Source organism: Equus quagga, chromosome 12 (genome assembly GCF_021613505.1).
Source record: "Equus quagga isolate Etosha38 chromosome 12, UCLA_HA_Equagga_1.0, whole genome shotgun sequence".
Taxonomy (NCBI): domain Eukaryota; kingdom Metazoa; phylum Chordata; class Mammalia; order Perissodactyla; family Equidae; genus Equus; species Equus quagga.
The window spans coordinates 92842054-92864083 of record NC_060278.1 but is presented as its reverse complement, the minus strand read 5'-3'; the positions used below and the strand labels follow the sequence as shown (position 1 = coordinate 92864083).

The window sequence follows — 22030 nt, the reverse complement described above, 5'->3', positions numbered from 1 at the left end:
CCCTTGGCAGTGCAGAGAGACAATAAAAAGCAAAACAAAAAAGCATAGTCTATTTCCTGCCTTCTCTGATTTAGCCAAAGTATATTCAACATTCCCCCTCCTTCAAATTCCCAGACACTCTAGGTCTTTCAAAAGTCTTCACACATACACACACACAAATATACAGAGAGTATCTCTGGAAGAATAAAAAAATAGTCAGTATATGGGGCCAGCTCAGTGACGTTGTGGTTAAGTTTGCATGCTCCACTTCAGCAGCCCAGGGCTCACGGGTTTGGATCCTGGGCACAGATCTACACACTGCTCATTAAGGCATGCTGTGGCGGCATCATGCATGCAAAAAATAGAGGAAGACTAGCACAGATGTTAGCTAAGGGATAATCTTCCTCAAGCAAAAAAAAAAAAAAAGAAAGAATAGTGGCTGCTTCCAGAAGGGAAAGACGGAGGACAGGGAGTCAGGGTGAAAGGAAGATGTGTTTTTCACTGTATTTCCCTATTTCATATTGTCTCAATTAACCAGGTACCAATATTACTTTTTCAGAAAGTAAAATAAAAACAATTTTGTTAAAGTCTATGCACAGTACTACTCATTTGCAGCCAGATAAGCCTAGCCACTTTTAGAATACTTGTACTGGTTATGCTAGAACCAAAAGACAAAGGGCACCAGCATCACTAAATTTTCATTCAGGACGCAGCTTTATTCAACAGAGGACCAGTGTGTCCTTAGGTCATCTCCTAAAAAGAGAATTAATTTCCCCCATGAAAGACAAGTGACATTTCCAGAAACCCTACAATCTCAATTTATGCATTTGCCAAATAAAGTAAGATAATGACATGGACAGATTCGGTACCGTGAAATACAGTGGCAAAGGGCTTTGGTTTTCATAGTTTAAGACTAAAGGTGGTGGCTCCAAAGTCTCCTGACAGAGACCTTTTCACTCAAAGACCAAGGGATCTTACTATGCAATGAAGGTACTTTCATTACCTGCTTTTAAAGGTAAACAAATGAAAAGTATACCCCACAATTTTTCCTTCCCCACTGGAAAATTCGGTACCTTTTCTTCCTTTCGTTTTTCCTTGTCTCTGTCTTTGTGTTTATCTTTATGCTTTTCTGAACTTCCATCTTTGTGTTTGGTTTTCTCCTTCTCTTTGTGTTTTTTTTCAGAATCTTTATGTTCACTGTGAAAAATAAGACACACACAGAGTTAGCCCAGAGTAGGGACCACAAAGGTTTACTTGACAAGATCAACTCACAAGATACCCTGAGATAACACCAACCATGGAAACTTAGAATGCTCTAAATAAACAGTCCTGACAAAAGGTTCAAGTAGAGGCTCTAGGCTACATCAGACTTTATCTTGTTTGATGTTTTTATTTTTTCGAAGGAGCAAAGGAACCAAATACAGAAACAACAGTCATTCTAAACATACCAGGACATTTTTTTTCAAGTGACTAAGAATATATAGCAAGCTCACAACATTCTACCAGCAAAAACTACAATGAAAGCTCCAACTTGAGCATTCACATGTGATGTGAGGGAGTAAATCAAACAATTCACCAAAAATGCATTTGGTAGCTCTGTGCCAGACTGGAGACATATCGCACATGTAGCCAAGCCAGGGCTTTGTGCAGTGAACAACCCAACACAATGGATGTTTCCTGCTCACTTTAACTAGGAGAAGCTAGTCACTTCTAGAGGGAGCTTCTAAGTCTTGCTTGGTCCTTTCTCACAATAAGAAAAGATCCATCAAAAAAGAAAGGGCATGTCCTGTGCTAAACGTTTAAAAGCCATGGCTTTAAAGTGGTTTGTGGACATACTGGTAGCACTGTAAAAAGGCATTGTTCCTCTGGAAAACAAAATATGACAATACAAAGCAAGAGCCATTAAAATGTTCATACCCTGGAAATTTCTCTTTGGGAAATAACCTTACATAAAGATATTCATTTTGATGCTTCCTATAACAAAAAGCAAATAAGAACAAACAAAAAGCCATCAAGAAAGTAGACACCTTAGTGAGTAACAAAAAGAGGAAACTGTAATATATCAAATTACGTAGCTTTTATGCTATAATTTATGAGTCCTACAAACATACATGGAAAATGTTTATAACATAAATGGAAAAAAGGACTACAGAAAATGAGTGCAACTATATAAAAATATGCATGTGGACAAAGATTAAAGAAGCAATAAGCAAAAATTACAAGCTGGAGTTTAAGGTGGCAGGACACCGGATGACTGTTTTCTTGAACACACTGGGGAGGCTGTTCAGGAACCTCGCTCACTGCACCAACCAATATATTCCACAAGTTAACAAAAGGCAGTTTGAATTCAAGTGCTTTGAACTGAGCGTCCACGCCAGACACAGAACAGCTGACACGGACAGTCAGACCTACAGGCAGCATCAGCTCTTGCCTTTCCCACCATAGACTGTATTTCCCGTTTGTCACATTTAGCACCTTCAGCCCAGAAAAAATAGCCTAAAGAGCTCATTGCTGGTAAAAATCTACATCCATCCCATGAAGTTTGTTCTAAACAGATTTAGCCAGCATACTTGGCTACATCAAAGCCCAAAAAGGGAGAAACAAGTCATGGCAACCAGTTAGGACAGAGCCACAGAACTTTGATCAGGAGAGATGTCACACACATCTCTGTGCATAAAAAGAGCCCCAACTTGAGATAAGAGTTTGGGTAATAAATAAGTAGAAACGCTATGAAATCTAGCCAGGAGGGCGGGGCGACTAGTAGAAGCAAGACTACAGGTTTAGGGAAGATCCAGGAACTATCACAGATGGGAAAAAAACAATGCCCACTTTTCCTTGTTTATACACTCTTCCATGTTGCTCTCATTAGGTTGTTATTGAGACGTGCCACACATTGAAGTAACAAGTTTCTACATGAGCAAACTTTTCTTTTCTTTTCTTTTGAATACAGATGTTCACAGCAACTTTATTGATGACAGCCAAAAACAAACCAGATGTCTTTCCATAGGCCAACGGCTAAACAAACTATCGTACTTCCATACCATGGAATACTATTATACTATTCAGCAATAAAAAGGAACAAACTATTAAAATAGGCAATGACTTGGATGAATCTCCAGGGAATTATGCCATGTGAAAAAAGTCAATCCCCACAAAATTATATATTGTATGATTCCATTATATTACATTTTGTTTTTACTTTTTACAACTTTTTAAAAATTTTATTTTATTGAGGTCATAAGAGTTTATAACATTGTGAAATTTCAGTTGTACATTCTTCTTTGTGAGTCACCATGTGAATGTGCCCCTTTACCCCTTATACCCAGCCCCTGACCCCTTTCTCCTCTGGTAACCACTAATCTGTTCTCTTTTTCAATGTCGCAAACTTCTTTTTAACTCATGAGGGCTGAGCCTAGTTTCAGTGTGCTTAGAGGCACATGGGGACCAAGTTTTCCCACCATGCTTTTTACTCTCAGCATCATTATCATGTCACTCTCTACTCAATGTGTTCTCATAATCTGTTTTTATTTACGAGAATGAAATTATGAAATGCAATGTTTTATCAGAAAATTTATCCTTTACTTTGTACAGAAATGGCTCCCAACTGCATTAACACTCTTACTTCCAGTTCTCAGTAATTTCTCCAGCTTTAGAATGACTGGGAAAATATCAAAGTTGCCAAGATTGCAACTGATTCCTCAGGAATTTACACATATGAAATCACAGGCACATGATTTTGATATTATCAGCAAAATGTTTGCGCTTACTATTCCATTATACAAGCACTGCAGTTTTTGGTTTTGTTTTGATGTGTTTTAACATTAACTTAAGAGGAATTAATGGTCATCTACACAAGTTTTTGCCTAAAAGCAAAAAGTCTGGATCAATTACAACCATAATATTGATGGATGAACATACTTTTCCCTCCCAAAGTAAGGGAAAAAAAGCTACTTGCTAAGCAAGCATTGTACTTGCTGTTTCCACATACATTATTTCACTCAGACCTCACCACACTCCTGTGAGGTAGGTTTTATTATCCCCTTAAACTGATTTAGAAACAGAGGAGCTAGTGGTTCAAGGTCTTATTCAAAGTTACTGTGTGAGACGTGAAGCTGGGATTTAAACTCAGTATTTCCATTGCCAAGTTCAGAGCACCTACCACTAAATCAGTATCATTATATTTCCATGAAATTGATACCTAACACTTAAGGTAAATTGGTGTTAGAGACAAAGGCATGGCCAGTCTGAGATTTGATATATAAGCTCAAAACTTTATTTTACCATCAAAGTAGATACTTTCTAGAATAGAGATCTTGGATATTTGAAATGATCAAACCTTTAGGATAGCTGCTTCTCATTGTGTCTTGCCATGAAACTATGGCTGATTCAGGAATCTAATTAGGAACACTTTATCTTCCTTTATGTTCTACCTTCCCCTCTTGTTCTCTTTTTCAATAAAAGCAATTCTTAGAATATTAGACTGTTTCACTAGAAAACTGGCCTTCTGGCCTTTTGGCAATCACAGCATGGGCACATAGCCCTCCAGTTTTCAGCTTTGCTGTTCATTATCACACACACCAAACAGAGATCAGGCCAAAAAAAAAAAAAAATCAACACATGACAAGGCAATGCGACAGTACCCAGGCTACCCCAGGAAAGTGAAAAAAGTCAATGATACTTCCTGTGCCTGCTAATCAGAGAAAAATCTGTTCAGGAAACTCAAAGTTCCTGCTAGAGTAGTAACTCCTTTGTAGGTCATAATCACAAAGACCAGAATGACATGAAACTATCAACTTGACTTTCCAAAAGAAACTCACCCTCCTCTATTCCCAACAGTTCAGATGTAAGAGAGCAGGTTTGGATTTTTATACTAAGTGAGCTCAGATGATTCGGGGTTAAGGACATCTTATGGTACAAGGCAGTCCATTGGGGACTGTTAGAAATCAGGGTTTGTGGAGCCCTTTTAGGCCTCTGAACATAATGCTAATATCTTATCCTTGTCAGGTGCTGTTCCTGTCCCTACCGCCAGAAATAGAGAGCAGAGTACCAAGAGTCTTACCCCATCATCCATAACCCCCACACAGGGCAGGAGTACTGACAGAGAGCAAGGCCCAGTGTCAGTCTTTCCTAGGAATCTACCTGAAATAAGCAGCAAATGCACTTGGGGGACAAAGTCCTGTGATAAAGAAGCATGTCTAAGGCTGTGCCATGGAAGTTAGAAGCAGGATTTGGCCAGTAGTAGAAAACAGAGCCAATCTGGGATCAGTTAGGCTGACTCATCGTCATTCAAGATTTCCTAACATGTACCTCTTTTTCCAAAAGGCTTAGAACTAGTTTGACCTTCATGGTGGCTTAAATAGTAGCACCTTTTCCACTGATCATGAGATGATGGAAATTCTGACCAGTGCATAAGAGGAGTTCATATGTTGACTGTCATTTTTCAGAGACGTTACCCTTGTCTTTATACTGATCCTGCTATTTTCACATACACGATAGATATAATATGTCAAATTTACAAAATAGGCTTTAAATACAACTGAAGGCTACAATACTGGCCAGTTCAGAGGCTGGAGAACACATGATTGAGATATTGAAGAAATTTCAGTGGGGCTAAATAAGAAAAATAAACTGGAAGAAAGGCTTAATACTGACCACTATAGTAAGGAACCCAAAGATCTGAAGAACAAATATATTTTAAGAATCAGTTTAGTCTGGGATACACTGAAGGCCAAAATACAGACAGTAGCTAGCATTCCTAGAATCTCTGTAATGGTCACACTTTTGGATGAAATATGAATTTCATCATCAGGAACACTGAGAGAGAAAACACCAATTATTGGCTATGCACAGAAGCTGACTTCTTGGCTCAGGGCTCATGTTTGTCTGAGGATAAGATCCACCACAACAGCAGAGCTTGGACAAGCAAAATTCAGTGCCAAAGAGAACAAATGGAAAGATTCAAAGCCACTACTCCAGAGTGTTCATGCCTGTCTTATGCTTCAATTAGCTAAATTTCACTAAGGAAAAAAGCAATCTACACTATTTTTAAAGTGACGATGGTGAAACCGTTAGTCTGTGACTCTTGCTAGAGCCAAGCAGACAGCAGAGAAGGTTGACGAGGGTTCCTCCAAGGCACTTAGAAAATGGGTAGGAGAAAGGGTGGAAGTAGGGGGATGGCAGTTGGAAGCTAGGAGAGAAAAGTATTTTCCTGCTGCCTCAAGAAGGCATTTGCTGCCTCTGTAGAAAAAAAAAAAATCTGTGTCTGACATTCTGGGAAGCTAGGATGTTGGGCAAAGGAAACAATTTAAATCTGTTAAAGAAAACAAAAACAACGGTCTGTCCTCTATCACCAATAAAAACATTTAACAGATACTTGAACAGCACTAAGTGCCAGACACTCTTCTAAGCAATTTAGCCCCCATTACAAAACTCTGAGATGAATACTAACATCTCCATTGTACAGATGTGGAAATGGAGACACAGAAAGGTTAAGTAACTCACCCACAAAAACACATCTAATGAGAAATAACTAGGATTTAAACTCAAGTGGTCTGGCTCTGGATTCGCGTACTTGACCACTCTTGTTACATTACTTCCAAAGAAAGCAAAAAGGAAACACTGGTAGGGGTAAAAAGGAGGCTCTTTATCTTCTGACAATAGGACTTAGATACTAACGGCTAAGGGAACAAACTTGCCCACTCCTTAAGGCAGCAGACCTCTGCAGGGTGCACCCAATGGAATCATAGCAGATTCCTATGGGAGACCCTAGAGAGGTTCAAAGCTGTGTGGAAAGAGGAAATCCATGGCCCCTTCAAGGAAAGCAGACAATTAAAGTTTAAAATATATTTGTTAAATAAAAAATTCTAGGTAAACTCAAAAGTTGCCTCTGGGAGGACTGGCCCAGTGGCACAGTGCTTAAGTTCACTGGCTCCACTTCAGTGGTCAGGGGTTTGCAGGTTCGGATCCTGGGCGCAGACCTAGCACCGTTCACCAAGCCAAGTTGTGGCAGCATCCCACAAAAAATGGAGGAAGACTGGAAAGACTGGCACAGGTGTTAGTGCAGTGACAATCTTCCTCAAGCAAAAAGAGGAGCATTGGCAGCAGATGTTAGCTCAGGGCCAATCTTCCTCACAAAAAAAAAGTTGTCTCTGGGAAAAGAATGCAGCAGCCAGTTTCTAAAAGGCTCTAAGAAATGAACATTTCTTAACGCTCACCACCATTAAGGGTTACTAAACAAAATCACAAGAATTGTCAAACTCTGAGTTGAATGGAATCTTAGAAATTATTTAATCCTTTGTTTGCAGGCCAGAGAGGATAAAGGGATGCACCCAAAGATACCAAAGCCAATACATATTCTGAACTCCCATTTCTCTCCTAAGTTCCTTATCTCTATTAATAAGGTAAACATCCACCCAGTTATCCAAGCTAGGAAACTTTTTTCTTAGACCCCTCCTGCCATTTATGGCTAAGTCCTATATCTCACTTTCTCAACTATTTTCAATGGCTTCTTGCTCCCTTTAGAACCAAGACCCAACTTCTTGAAATTGCATTTAACAGTTATTCCTCGAGCCACTTTTTTTTGGCCTCATTTTCTATCCCATCCTCTATTAACCCAGGCATTTACCTAACTGGATTCTTCCCAGAGCAAAGTACATTACAATGCTTCCATGTTTTGGTTATGCTTTTCTCCTTGTCTGGAATGCCCCTCTTCCTAGCCATCACCTCCCTTGTCAAGATCTTACCATCTTTCAATGGCTAGCTCAAACGCCCTTTCCACCATGAAATCTTTAAAAAAATGATTATAGTTCATTATAATAGAGCTGGATATAATTGAAAACTAGGGCTCCAAATCAGATGCTATCAACAAGTAACTACTAAATTAGATTCAACTACCAAAACACACAGCTCTAATTTATCTGAATGATATCCCACCAGGCTTTATAGTAATCATCACCATTATCATCATACTACCATCATGACCTCAATTATTTAGTATGTTACAGTTTCCAAAGAGCTTTAATCTTCATAATTGCACTGAATTCCCCCCAATAAACTTGAAAGCTTGACCAGGACAGTATTGCTATCGACACTTGACCAAAATGGAAAATGAGACCCAGAAGTTAAACAAGCTTGGATTAGGGCACACAGCTAGTAATATAGGACACACGGCTAGTAAGATAGAACCTGGCCTCTCGACATCTATTTTAGTCATCACACTGATTCCCAGATGAATGGTGGTGGTACTCAGGTTCCTCATTTCTTAACTACCCAACCTTCTCTACCTACCTACATTAACTGTCCATTTCCCCTAGACAGGTTGATAGAGGGATATGTAGATAAACGAAGGGCTTCAGTAAACAGTTCACAGAAAAAGGAGTAAACACATCATTTAAATTTAATTACTTACAGAAAAATTTCCCCTGAGAACCAGTTGTTTAATTCTAGTGCATTTTCCTAAAATCCCACATTCTATCAATTCTAATTCAGGTAGGATTTGGAACTGAAGGGAAACCAGAAACCAAAAGCATCCTTATTCTCCAATGTTCCTCACAGTGACTGTACAGATTAGCACTGCCAACACGGCTGGAAAAGCACTTCCCTCACTATTTCACAGCAGTGCTTTTCTGTCTTCTCTGGCTTTCCACAAATTTGTCACTCCAGCTTGAGTGCCAGGTTTAAAATTGGCAAGAATACACAGTCAAAAACTAGCAGGAGGAATCTTGTTTTTCACATGTGATAGTCCCTTATTTTCTAAAATCAGCCCCCCCCCCCACAATTGCTTTTAATAACGTTGTTTACATAAGAGGTCTAGCACTAAAGATAATACAGAAGTATCCGGTGAGATCCTACAAGCTCAATGATTCCTTAGCAGCACTAGTAAGAATATTCCCTTTGTTTCTTTTGAGAGGATTTACATATTTTTTAAAAGGACCTGAAGTTTTAAATATTAATGCTAATGGAAAGAAGCAGTATCAGAGATAAATAACAGAAGAAATTATTTTTAATTTGACTTCAGTATAAACTCTTGCTGTGATGTTACAGACAAAAGAGGAGATAGTCAGAGACGGGGTTTGCATAGGGTCAGAATTTAACGAGACGAATACTTCTCCCTCCAAAAACTTCAGGGATTTGGGGCTCAAAGAAAGAGACAATGCCTGAAATGATCTGGCATTTTAAAACCTGAGCTACCACAGGCATATGAGAAAAGAGGTGCTTGTACTTAAACACAGTTTAGCTACACAACTAACCTCCCTTAGGGAGGGAGTTTTTTGTTTGTTTTCTACTGGAAAGAATAATGTAATGAAAGGAAAACATAGTAGGACTCGGAAGCCCTAGTCTCTCCTCCTTGCTCTGTTACCACATTGCCATGTGACTTTGGGCACGGCACCTCAGACCTCTGTCCACACGAAGATGTAAGATGGAATGATCTTTAATACTCTCTCCCTTATTTTGCGCCTTGAGTGAGAACAATAAAGAAAACATTATGAATAAGATAGGATCCCCTGAGGGGTGGGTCTACATTCCATTCTGTCTCAGCAGAAAGGGTAGTTTCCCATTCTCTGACACTCCAAGTATGCATACATTTTACCATGCAAGAGAAAGGTGCCTCCTGGATTTGGGTCCTAAGTGTAGCCTAATGAGAAATGACTGATGTTAATATCTAGCAGAGAAGAAGGAACATAGAAATACGTTAGTGTAAACCTTCTTTCCTTATAATAGATAGCCATGAAATTAGGCAGGATTGAGTAGCAAAGTGTTGGAGTAAAGTGAAGCATTTTGGAACAGAACATGCTAAATCTTAACTATTCTGGGCTTCAGAAGAGATTAAACAATCCTCAAGGTTTCCTTAATCTACTACAGAAGAAAAATGAAAAAGCCCAAAATTACTAGAAAGATCAGAAGTCACTTAAAAAGGAACATGGCATATAGGATTTTACTGGAATATAACCAATGCACTTGCTTTGCTGCAAAAAGGTACTACTGTGTCAAGAGAGGTCAAAACAGGAAATATATAAATAAAGTCTGCTTACTACACATCATCTGGTTAAACTGTCTTAAACTTACTCACATGTGAATTAGAGCTCCAGGGCTAGATTTAGTCATGGTAAACAGAAACTCAAGCCAGGTTTTTCCAATGCCTCTTGGCAACTAGGCTATTATTTTCTTAAGTATTTTGATTAGAAATGAAGAAAATATTAAAAGGCACAAAACTACATAGAACAAATTCCTGAAGTTACCTATTCTAGAATCTTGGAAATGTATGCTTTTGATAGATGTACAAAATATCATGTCCTTACAGTTGTAGAGCAGTCCACAAAGAGCTTTTAAACTCCCATGGGCCCCTTCTGTGTTAATGAGGAAACTGAGGAAGGTTAGGTACCTAGTCAGGATCACATGAGACTTAAGTAGATGGACCAGGACAAGGCCTTCTCCTAGACTGATTAAGCTATTTGGACTTTTCAAGAAAAATGATACCAAAAGCATATCTTTTATTTTTAAAAAGGAGATTTTGGTAAAACAGGGCAGGGCCAAAGTTATGTTCCAAAGCCTTTTATGCCACTTCTACCTAATCTTTTTTCCCTACCACATTTGCAAATTATGGTTGGTGTAGTAAGACATGCCAAAGAAGAGATCAATTTTTAAAAGCTTATGTTTTAAATATTCTGTCTTTTTAAAGTTTTTTGGACAGATTTCTGGTAACAAAAATTTTCATTTCTTTTTCTTTCTTCAAATGATTAAGTTCTTCATGGTCAAAGATTATTGCATATTTTTTTGGCACTTCACATCAACTAGCACATCACAAACTTGGCAAGGAGGATAAAAATACTTGTTTGAAGGGCCGGCCCTGTGGCTGAGTGGTTAAGTTTGCACACTCCGCTTCAGCAGCCCAGGGTTTTACCACTTTGAATCCTGGGCGCAGACGTGGCACCACTCATCAGGCCTTGCTGAGATGGTACCCCACACAGCACAACCAGAGGCACTCACAACTAGAATATACACCTAGGTACTGGGGGACTTTGGGGAGAAGAAGAAGAAAAAGAAAAAAGATTGGCAACAGATGTTAGCCTAGGTGCCAATCTTAAAAAACAAAAACAAAACAAAAACTTGTTTTGTTCATGGCAGCATTATTCACAACAGCCAAAAGGTGCAAACAACCCAAGCATCTATGAACAGATGAATGGATTTTTTAAAAGGTGATATAGACATACAATGGAATATTATTCAGCCATAAAAAGGAATGGAATTCTGATAGGCACATCATGAATGAACCTTGAAAACATTATGCTAAGGGAAATTAAGCCATACACAAAAAGGAGAAATATTTCATGATTCCACTTACATGTCTGACCAAGCAAATTCAGAGATAGAAAGTAGAAAAGAAGTTGCCAGGGGATGCGGCGAAGGGAGGGAAGGAAAAGTGGGTTTTAAGAAGGAGGGCTAGGCCAAGAATATGGCGTATCATGGCAAATGTTCCATGTGTAGTCTGCTGTGTGTAAAATTCTATAAAGCAAGTTGGTCGATGACGTTTAAGTCTTCTACATCCTTAATGATTTTCTGTTTATACTATCAGTTGAAAAAAGATAGTAAAATCTGACTATAATTATGAATTGTCTGTTTCTCTTTGCAGTTCTATCAGTTTTTACTTAATATATTTTGAGGTTCTGATATTAGTATAGAAACATTTATAATGGTTATGTCCTCCTGATTAACTGGTCTCTTTTTAGCATTATGAAATGAACTTCTTTATCCCCGGCAATATTCTTTGCTCTAAAATCAACTCTGGTAGATATTAGTATGAGCTGGACAACTATAAATTGGAGAGGACGCATGTGAACTGAGACTGGATTCAACCACTGAGATTAAATTCACTAGAGTAATGACAAGGGAAACGAGATGATCAAGTGTTAAGAAATGAGTGAGTGGTGGGGAGAAAAGACCACAGAAGTGGTAGATGATTTGTGAAGAAACATCCTCATTAGAGAAAAACTCATCTGGTTATTTTAATAATTCATAAAGACCTATTCACAAGAAGAATTCATTAGGGGCCGGCCCCGTGGCTGAGTGGTTAGGTTCACGCGCTCCGCTTTGGCAGCCCAGGGTTTTGCAGGTTTGGATCCTGGGCATCACTCATCAGGTCATGTTGAGGCAGCATCCCACATGCTAGAACTAGAAGGACCCTCAACTAAAAAAATATACAACTATGTACTGGGGGGATTTGGGGAAAAAAAAATTCATTTGAAATTTTTTTTAATTTTAATGATTCATAAAAAGAACAAAGTTACAAAGCAATTCTCACTTTAACTTGTCTACAGACAATAAGCTAAGCTAATAAAGTAGTTCAAAGAGACTCTAGGCTGGAGGCACTTGTTCCAATAAACGATTGATCTTTACATTCCCTTCTAACAAAACCTGGGCCACTATGGGAATACCATATGGCTTTCTCACCAACCAACTGCCTTTATTCAGAATGGAAGCATAAGTCCTCATTTTCAATAAGTGGTCCTGTATCCAAAGATACTCTAAGTCTTTGGGCTTAACTACTTGCCTCCAACATCAAAAAATGGGGGCAAAACGGACAAGAAAACATTTTTCTGAGTCTTGGATCCCAGAGGGCAGCACTACTGAGTTTCATTTATATGGGTAGTCATTGGCTTTTGGAAGAGCTGAACCCCCCTGATAACCTGATGAAAGCTAGGAAGACTCTCTCCAGGAAAATTTCATATACCCAATCTTTTGCATACTATTTCACGGGCTCACAGATCATGGAAGCCCAAGTTAAGAATTTTTAACTTATACCTTTTAAAGTACAGAAAGAAGAAAAAAATACATCAAGTCTCCAATCCAGTCACCTTTTATCTAGGCAAGCAAAGTCTGGACACCTGATTAAATACTATCATGTATTATAATGAATCCATTGCTAACTTAACTAAAAATAATATTTTTAGGGGCTGGCCTTGTGGCATAGTAGTTGAGTTCAGTGCACTGTGCTTCAGCAGCCCAGGTTTACAGGTTTGGATCCCAGCCACAGACCTACATGACTCATCAGCCATGCTGTGGGGGCAACGCACATACAGAATGGAGGAGGACTGGCACAGATGTTAGCTCAGGACTAATCTTCCTCAAGCAAAAAAGAGAAAGATTGGCAACAGACGTTAGCTCAAGGTGAAAATTCCTCAGCAAAAAAAAAACATAACAGTATTTTTAATGAGGTTTATATTCAAAGAAAATTCACCATACTTGCTTTCTACATCCTGATCTGAACAATGGCATTCCCAGTAAGGCCTGAATTATCAAGGCCATCCTCTTAGCAACTCTGGAGTCAAATACAGTCTCTGCTTACTTGACTATCCATGCTATTTACCTCTGGCTCAAGTTAAGGCCTATTCCAGGTGAGCCAAGCCACATCCAACCCACTGCTGAATGATGAGAGACTTGCTGGTTCAACCCTTACCTGTTGCTATGCTTGGACTTTTCTCGGTCCTTCTCCTTGTCCTTCTTGTGCTCTTTGTGCCGGTGTTCTCGATCTTTGTGTTTATCTTTGTGTTTATGAGAATCTGCAACCATAAGAGATGAGTCAGTTAAGAGAAGCCACGGGGCCAGCCCCGTGGCCGAGTAGTTAAGTTCGTGTAGTCCACTTTGGCGGCCCAGGGTTTCGCCAGTTTGGATCCTGGGAGTGGACCTAGCACCACTCATCAAGCCATGTTGAGGCAGCAGCATCCCAAATAGCAGAACCAAAGGGACCTACAACTAGGATATACAACTATGTGCTGGGGTGCTTTGGGGAGAAGAAGAAGGAAAAAAGGAGGAGTCATGAGCTATCTCCTGCCCATCTACCTTGACAAGCTGGTCAAGAAGCACAATGAGAGGATTCAAATGGCATGGTGGTCATAATAGCACATTCCACGGGAAGGAATGATTTCACAAAAGTAGCCCAGAAAAGGCATCCCATTACCCTGCCTCTAAAATAAGATGTGTGTTACAAACATGCAGGAGGAGGGCAGCCAATTCTACTGTAAACGGAAGGGAGAGTTTGGCATTCTTTTCCCTAGATCTGGTAATATTAAGACTAAGCCACAAAAGACACCAAGGGATAAATCTTGAACACTGACTCTCAAAATCAGAGGATTATCTATGTAACTTCTGGGAAATCTCAAGAGATATCTGTTTTTAAATCAACTTTAATGAAGTATAATTTCTATACAGTAAAACAGACACATTTTGAAGACACAGGGTGATAAGTCTAAACAAACATACGCATAAGTGTAACCTCCACCACAATCAAAATTTAGAACAAATCCATCACCCAAGAAAGTTTCCCTTGTGCTCATTCCCAATCCCCATCTTCTGCCTTTAGCTCGAACCAATCACTGATCTGCCAGCACTATGGATTAGATTTGTCTCGATTTCTACAGTTTCATATAAATGTGATCATATAGGATTTACTCTTTTGTGCCTGACGTGTTTCACTCAGCATAATATTTCTGACATTCGTCCATGTTGCTGGATGTATCAGAAGTTGGTTAGATTTTATTGCTGAATGATATTTCGCTCTATGGATATACTGCAGTTTATTTATCCATTCACTTATTGAGGGACATGTGAGTTGTTTCCAGGCAGTAGTTATTATGAATGAATCTGCTATGAACATTCACATACAAGTCTTTGTATAGACATGTTTTCATTTCTCCTGGGTACACAATTAGTAGTAAAATTACTGGGTCATATGGTAAGTATATGTTCAATTATATAGGAAACTGCCAAACTATATTCCAGAGTGGCTGCACCATTATACATTCCCACTGACAATGCATTAGAGTTCCAAACGCCACAAATTTTCACCAACACCTAGTTATTATCAGTCTTTAATTTTAGCTATTCTAGCAAGTGTATAGTAGTAATTACACTGTGGTTTTAAGCCAGTTTCTTGATTAAATGAGGAGCGTCTTTTCATGTGCTTACTGGCCATTCATATATATCTTCTTTGGTTAAGTATCTCTCCAAATCGTTCCCATTTTAAAAATATTTGTCTGTCTTCTTCTTGAGTTAAAAGCTCTTAATGCATTCTGGATTACAATTTTTTGTTAGATCTATATATATATTACAAATTTTTGTTTCTAGGAGTTTTACAGAGGTAAGAGACAGGATACATTTTTAAATCTATAAAGATGCCCAGTTTTTTCTAGCATCATTTTTTTAAAAGACGGCCCTTTCCCCACTGAATTGTCTTGGCCTCTTCACTGAAAATGAAGTGACCATATAATTGTAGGTCTATTTCTGGACTCGACTCTAACCTTACACGAACACACACTATCTTGACTACTACAGCTTCACAGTAAGTTCTTTTTTCACAGTAAATTTTGAAATCAGGTAATAAAAGTACTTTAGATTTGTTCTTTTCCAAAATGATTTTGGCTATTCAATGTCTTCTGCATTTCCATATAAGTTTTAGATTCGGTTTGTCAATTTCTTAAAAAAAAAAAAAAGCCAGCTAGGAGATCGTGTTCACAGGACAATTTGGAGACAAGTGACATCAAAATATTACTGTATCTTTTGACCCATGAACATGGTACCTCTCTACACTTATTTAGGTTAGTGACTCTCAAATTTTAGCGTGCATCAGAATTAACCCAAGAGCCTATTAAATATGCAGTGCTCTGGGGTCAGGTCACCCCAATGTTGAATACGAATCAACTGTAAGTCTACGTATCCAATACACATGTTGTGGCATTAAAATACGTACAACAGATTCTTTGATACTTCTCCTTTCAAGAGGTGTGGCCTAATTTCCTTTACCTTGAATACTGGCTGAACTCAGTGACTCACTCCTAAAAGACGGGATACAATAGAAATGTCAGTATACAACTTCTAATACCAGGCCATAAAAGCACTGGATCTTTCTCCTTGCTCTAGGGGAAGCCAGCTGCCATATTGTTAGGATACTCAGGCAGGCCCATGTGGTGAGGAACTGAAACTTCCTGACAACAGCCAGGTGAGTGAACCATCCTGGAAGTAGGTCCTCCAGTCTCAGTTAAGCCTTGTAATGACTGCACTCTCATGACAGACCCTGAGCCAAAACCACCCAGCTATGCTGCTCCTGGATTCTTGGTTCACAGAAACTATGTGAGAAAACAAACGTTTGTTGTTTTAGGCAGATAAATTTTGAGATTACATGTTTTGCAGCAATAGATAACTAATAATAATGTACAGGCAGTGTGTGTGTTCATCAATTCCTAGCTAACAGCAAAAGAAGCCACATTTGGCATAATTCATTAAACAACTATTTTGTGCCAGGCCCAAGGGAAACAGAAATTTGCGTGACCATACCCCTAGTTATAAGAAATTCTCACCCTACAGAGATGGGAAGAATAAAATCATACAGTAACAGAAGCAGGACTTGAACCCAATCTTCCATGCAGCATACAGAACCCTACAACTTCTAAAATTCTCAAGTCTAAATTTTTAAATGCTGAGTCAATCAGATACACAAAGTTGGTTGCCTCTGTTTACCTGACAGTAACAAACACTCCCATTACTTCTGCCCCAAACTAAGCACTTATTGGTTAAAACCATAATAATGACAAAACATTACACCAGCACTATAACCTGGAATGAAGTCTGTGTTGTTTGATTTTGTCTATAGGTCAGATTTAACAAACAAGAAACAAAACAATGGGATCTGCTATTATGGCTCAGAGATATGGCAGGGACATAATATTTTTTTTTAATTACTTTGTATAATTCAACACACAAACACATAAACAAACATATACAAAAAAGACTAGAAAGACAGATACCAAAATGTCGAAAAGCAGTTATATTTGGGTGGTAAATTTACGAGCAACTTGAGTTTTTGTGTGTATATTTCACCGTGTTTTCCAACTTTCTCCCATGATGAATCACTTTCATAATAAAAAATAAAAGTTATTTTTAGGGGCAGGCCCAGTGGCGCAGCGGTTAAGTTCGCACCTTCCACTTCTCAGCGGCCCGGGGTTTGCCGGTTTGGATCCCAGGTGCAGACATGGCACTGCATGGCACACCATGCTGTGGTAGGCGTCCAACCTATAGAGTAGAGGAAGATGGGCACGGATGTTGGCTCAGGGCCAGCCTTCCTCAGAAGAAAGAGAAGGATTGGCAGTAGTTAGCTCAGGGCTAACCTTCCTCAAAACAAAAACTATTAAAAAAAATAAAAGTTATTTTTAAAAATTATCAAGCTTTTGGGGCCAGCCCCGTGGCTGAGTGGTTAAGTTTGTGCACTCTGCTGCGGCAGCCCAGGGTTTCACTGGTTCGAATCCTGGGTGCAGACATGGCACCGCTCATCAGGCCATGCTGAGGCAGCATCCCACATGCCACAACTAGGAGGACCCACAACTAAAAATATACAACTATGTACCAGGGGGCTTTGGGGGAAAAAATAAAATCTTTAAAAAAAAAAATTACCAAGCTTTAAAAATGTATTTTGACAAGTACTGGTGTACACTAGGAAAAAGAAGTTTAATTCACTAAAAAGCACTAAAATTTAAAGAAAAAGGAAAGTAAGTAAAAGATAAATTGAAAGTAATTCCAGGTAGCTTTCAGATAATTAGTCTACCAATAACGTTATCTTCTTAAATGCACAGAACTTCAAAATTTATTTTAAAGCCAGGTCCCCAAGTCTTCTAAAGTGATTGCTAATCTAAGAACACAAAACTAAAATGTCTGGTAAGAAACTTTAAGGCTGTAGCTGAATAATTCCACTGATACAAATATGACCTCAGTCAAATATCTGAACTGTAAGTGTCCCTAATTTAAAAAGAAGTTACTACATATCTGCTAAATGCTCCAACCGTGCTATGTGTGCTGTGACAGGAACCCAAAGGTAAAATAAATGACCACTTCTTCAAATATCTGAAGGGCTATAATACAGCTCCACACGGCAGACTGGGACTTCTGCGGAGAAACAACAGGGAGGCAAAATAGAATGAGATGCTTCCTAAACACCAAAAATGTGTACACAAACTAAATTACAAACGGACAAGGAAACTGTAGAGATAACTGCACTAGGTAAACTGATAGATGAACAACCTCTAAAAATGCATATGTAAATACTTCCAGGTGAATGATGTCTGGAATTTGCTTTAAAATAGCCTCAGGCAAGAAGAACTGGGGGATTTGGGAATAGATAACACAAGACTGGCAAGAGGTTGTCATTACTGCTACTGCTGTATATGCTTGACATTTTTCATAATAAAAAGTTAAACACTATCGTTAAATACTATCTTTAAGCTTCTTCTCTTCCAACCCCTTATTTTTCTTATTATATAAGGGTACAGCGAGGAGAAGACGAGCCTAGTCCAAGAGAGGATTTGTGTTAAGGAGCAGTAAGTAAAAAGTTTGATAGATAAAACTAACCCAAGAGTCAGGGTGTCCTACTCTAAGGATGACAAGGAGCCACTTCAAGCAGAAAAAGGAACAAAATAGAAGCCATACTTAAGGAAGATTAATTGAAGGGCAGTGTGGGTAGAAAGGTAAAAGCAAAACAACCAGCTAGTGGTTTTTGAAGCAGTCGAGGAAAAAAGCGATAGCAAAGAGGCTGAGAAGGAAGGAAAAAATCTATAAGCATGTTGAGAAAAATGCAAGTAGAACCCAGTTCCAGGAACTCATTCACTATGTGTGATAAATAAACGCAGAGGAAGAGTCAAAGACTCAAAGACTTTGGGTCCAGCTGAGTAGGAGAACAAGGTGCCTTCAAAGACACAGGAAAGCTGTGCAGAACAAAGATGGGGAGAAGGAAAAAGACTGGTGAAATGCTGCAAGTAACTGAAGTCACATCATAGGTATGGTGATATATTAAGGTAACAGTGGGACATCTGACTGAAGATGTTGGTCAGAAGAGAAGACAATAAGTAAAAAACCGAAGCCAATAAGGGCATACTGATGTATATCCCTCACAGTGAAAATATTTGTAGACAGTATACTAATGGCTTTGAAGATCACTTTTAGTACATTCCCTTTTCCCCTTAACTGGACTTAATCTAAGAATAGATATTATTAAAATTGTCTTGGAGAAAAGATCTTGCCACTTGAAGCATCTGTTAAATGCAAAAAGAACTGTATTGAACTTGACAGATTAGAAATGAAAGATGCAAACCACTGTATATTAAATCATCAGAAAACCTCATTCACTGTGAATTCAGGTCACCGAATAACCTCCTGATAACAACTGTTTCAAATCCTAGCATTCAAAATTTCAAGATGAAGACATAGGAGGAAGATCCCTGAACTAAGGCAGCCTTGACAAGACAGAAGACAAGCAACAGTTAATTCCTTTCGCTCTAACTTAACTGGAGTTACTGATAAGCATAGATAAGTAAATGAATAGATAAAGAGAACAGGAATCAACAACTTTTGTTATTGTCATCTAAGGTGTTCCCTGAGGTTAACAAAGATTTTAAGTAAAGAGACTTCTAAATGACAAGAGGAAAAGTATCTGTGTCTTCTCCCAATTGCAGGCATAGTTGCTGGCTAGCATTACACAAGGACTTGATGGTTAATGTACAAAACAAAAGGAAACCTTTTACTACTGGATTCAGAATTATATTCTGAGGGCTACTTCAGTTTATAACCATTTTAAATATATTCTTAAATCCAAAGTACCCTGCTAAAGACTCATCAGATATGGACTCTGCCCTCAAGGAGTTGACAATCCAAGTAAGGTAATTAAGATATGAATGCAAACAGCCATGGCCTAAGGCGTGCAAAAGAAAAAGGGCACTAATATAGGTGCCAGAACCATGGTAGAGTACTTACAAACATTGTCTCATTCCATTTTCTTACTATTCTTATAAAGAAACATTATCCCCATTTCACAAAAGGTAATAGTAATAGCGACCCCTTACTAAGTATATACTCTACACAAGGTAGTATACTTTACCTATCACCTCTAGTTTTCACAGCTCTGGGTGGTACTGATTTCATCAAATCTAAGACACATTTTTGCCTCTTAACATCTCTGAAAAGGTGCAAGTAGTTCCTATAATCCCCATGACCGGGGAATTTGGCAATATCCAACAAAACTAACTTACACACTCTCGTTTGACCCAGCAATCTATATCTAGGAGTTTAGCCTCAAGATACAGTTCCAAGGCAGAAAATGTATGCTGCTCTATGTATACACAAAGGCAGATGAAATTAAGTCAGCAGAGAAAAAAATCTCTAAATTTTAGACTTGCTGAAATGAATTAAAATTCCTTTCCTAGCCTCAAAATCTCAAACATCAAATAATTAACACTAAAGTAACAGTGTTTTAGTTGCATCATGATGCTCCTATATTTAAAAACAATGCAAATCATTTTTTTTCTTTTTTCTTTTTTGAGGAAGATTTGCCCTGAGCTAACTGCTGCTGCTAATCCTCCTCTTTTTGCTGAGGAAGACTGGCCCTGAGCTAACATCCATGCCCATCTTCCTCTACTTTATACACAGGACGCCTACCACAGCATGGCTAGCCAAGCAGTGCCATGTCCGCACCTGGGATCCAAACCGGCAAAGCCTGGGCCACTGAAGCAGAATGTGTAAACTTAACCGCTGCGCCACTGGGCCGGCCCCAACAACGCAAACTTTTATAAAGCTAATAGACATTTTCCCAAATGTCTACACATGAAACACGTGGGTGTCATTACCTCCATCTCTTACACGATGGCAGAATTTTCTACTTTTCTGCTTTGCTGCTATTTCTCAGTAAGGCAGGAGGATTACTTAATTTATGAGCATCTGGAAAAAAGTCTTAAGAGTAAAGATACTGAATCTGGGTTAACTGCCTCCTTTGTTTCCAAATAAAAGTAATATAATGAGGGAAAACAGCCTGATTCCACCAGGGAACAAGAAGAGATAGAGTCTGGATCCACGAGGGCAATGAGGAGTCAACAAAGGCTTACTGGAGGAGGCAGTGTTTGAGCTAGTAAGTCTTACTAAAGGCTAAGAGGGAGTAAGCAAAGTAGGAGGAGGAGAAAGGGCATTCTTAGCAGATGAGCCACGAAAGTGAAAATATCTGTTATCATTATTATTGCTGAAAAACTCATCTTCATGATTGAGCAAAATTAAGTGAGATATACTTCTTCCAGGTTGGAAATGGTAGATTTGATTCTTGTCAGGAGCATATTAAAAATAAAATTCCCGAGTTATACTTAATTTGCCTTTCTAAAGCCGTGTCCCAAAAGCAGTTTCTTTAAAAAAGGATATAAATACACTCCTTGTAGCTTTAGAGTCCTAATCCTCTGCTTAAATAAAAGAGAAACAAAACACCTAGGAATGAGAAACTTCAGTATCAAATATGTCCTGCAAAACTTGACCCAACTGTTATAAAGTTCCTGAAAGCTGGCCTGATCCCAGGATGACAACGAAGCTGCAGGTGTGGAAACTAGGGAACTAGGTCCACAGTCAGCCCCAAGCAGCCAAATCAGTGCCAAACCAAGGCATAAGATGAAGAGTTCACTCCCCTAGGGAGACCAGACACACACACAAATTACATGAAAAAGGAAACCAAGCCTATAAAGTACTTCGTTAACTATGTTCAAGAATGATCTGGTTAGCACAAAAGATCATAGCTAAACCTTAATGCCAAAGAGAGACATCACAGAGTAGCACAGAAGGCTGGAAGAGACGTCTGAAGGAAGCTAGAGGAAGTAGACTCGTTCAACAGAGTGAAAAAAATCCGATTCAAATCCTTGTTCTAGCACTTACTCTATGACCGACCTTGGGTAAAAGTCACTTAACTACTGGGTCTATATGAAGGCAGCATAGGTCAGTGATTAAGAGCTTCAGATCTCTGTACATCACTGACTTGCTATCTGTGACCTTGGTAAACTCACCTCTCCTACAGAGAAAGAAACTGGGGCTCAGAAAATTTAAGAGAGCTTAAAGAATTTTATTTCAAAAGTCAATCAATTGTTTGTATATGGTTGTAAGAGAATTCCTGGCTAACCTCCACAAAATTATAAACATGTTGACAACTGTTAATAAGGTACAATTATTACTGAACCCTTTTCATGATTAATTTACATAGAACTGCATTCAG

General features: G+C 38.8%; 1 protein-coding gene across 1 annotated transcript in view; it reads right to left on the bottom strand.

Moving 5' to 3' along the window:
• TOP1 (DNA topoisomerase I) overlaps positions 1–22030 on the bottom strand; it is an 85146-nt gene that overhangs the window by 42521 nt on the left and 20595 nt on the right. Inside the window, exons 3-4 of the mRNA XM_046679563.1 lie at positions 13433–13535; positions 1053–1176 (exon numbers count right to left, since the gene is read on the bottom strand). Coding sequence (XP_046535519.1) covers positions 1053–1176; positions 13433–13535 — 227 coding nt within the window. The remainder of the gene's footprint in view (positions 1–1052; positions 1177–13432; positions 13536–22030) is intronic.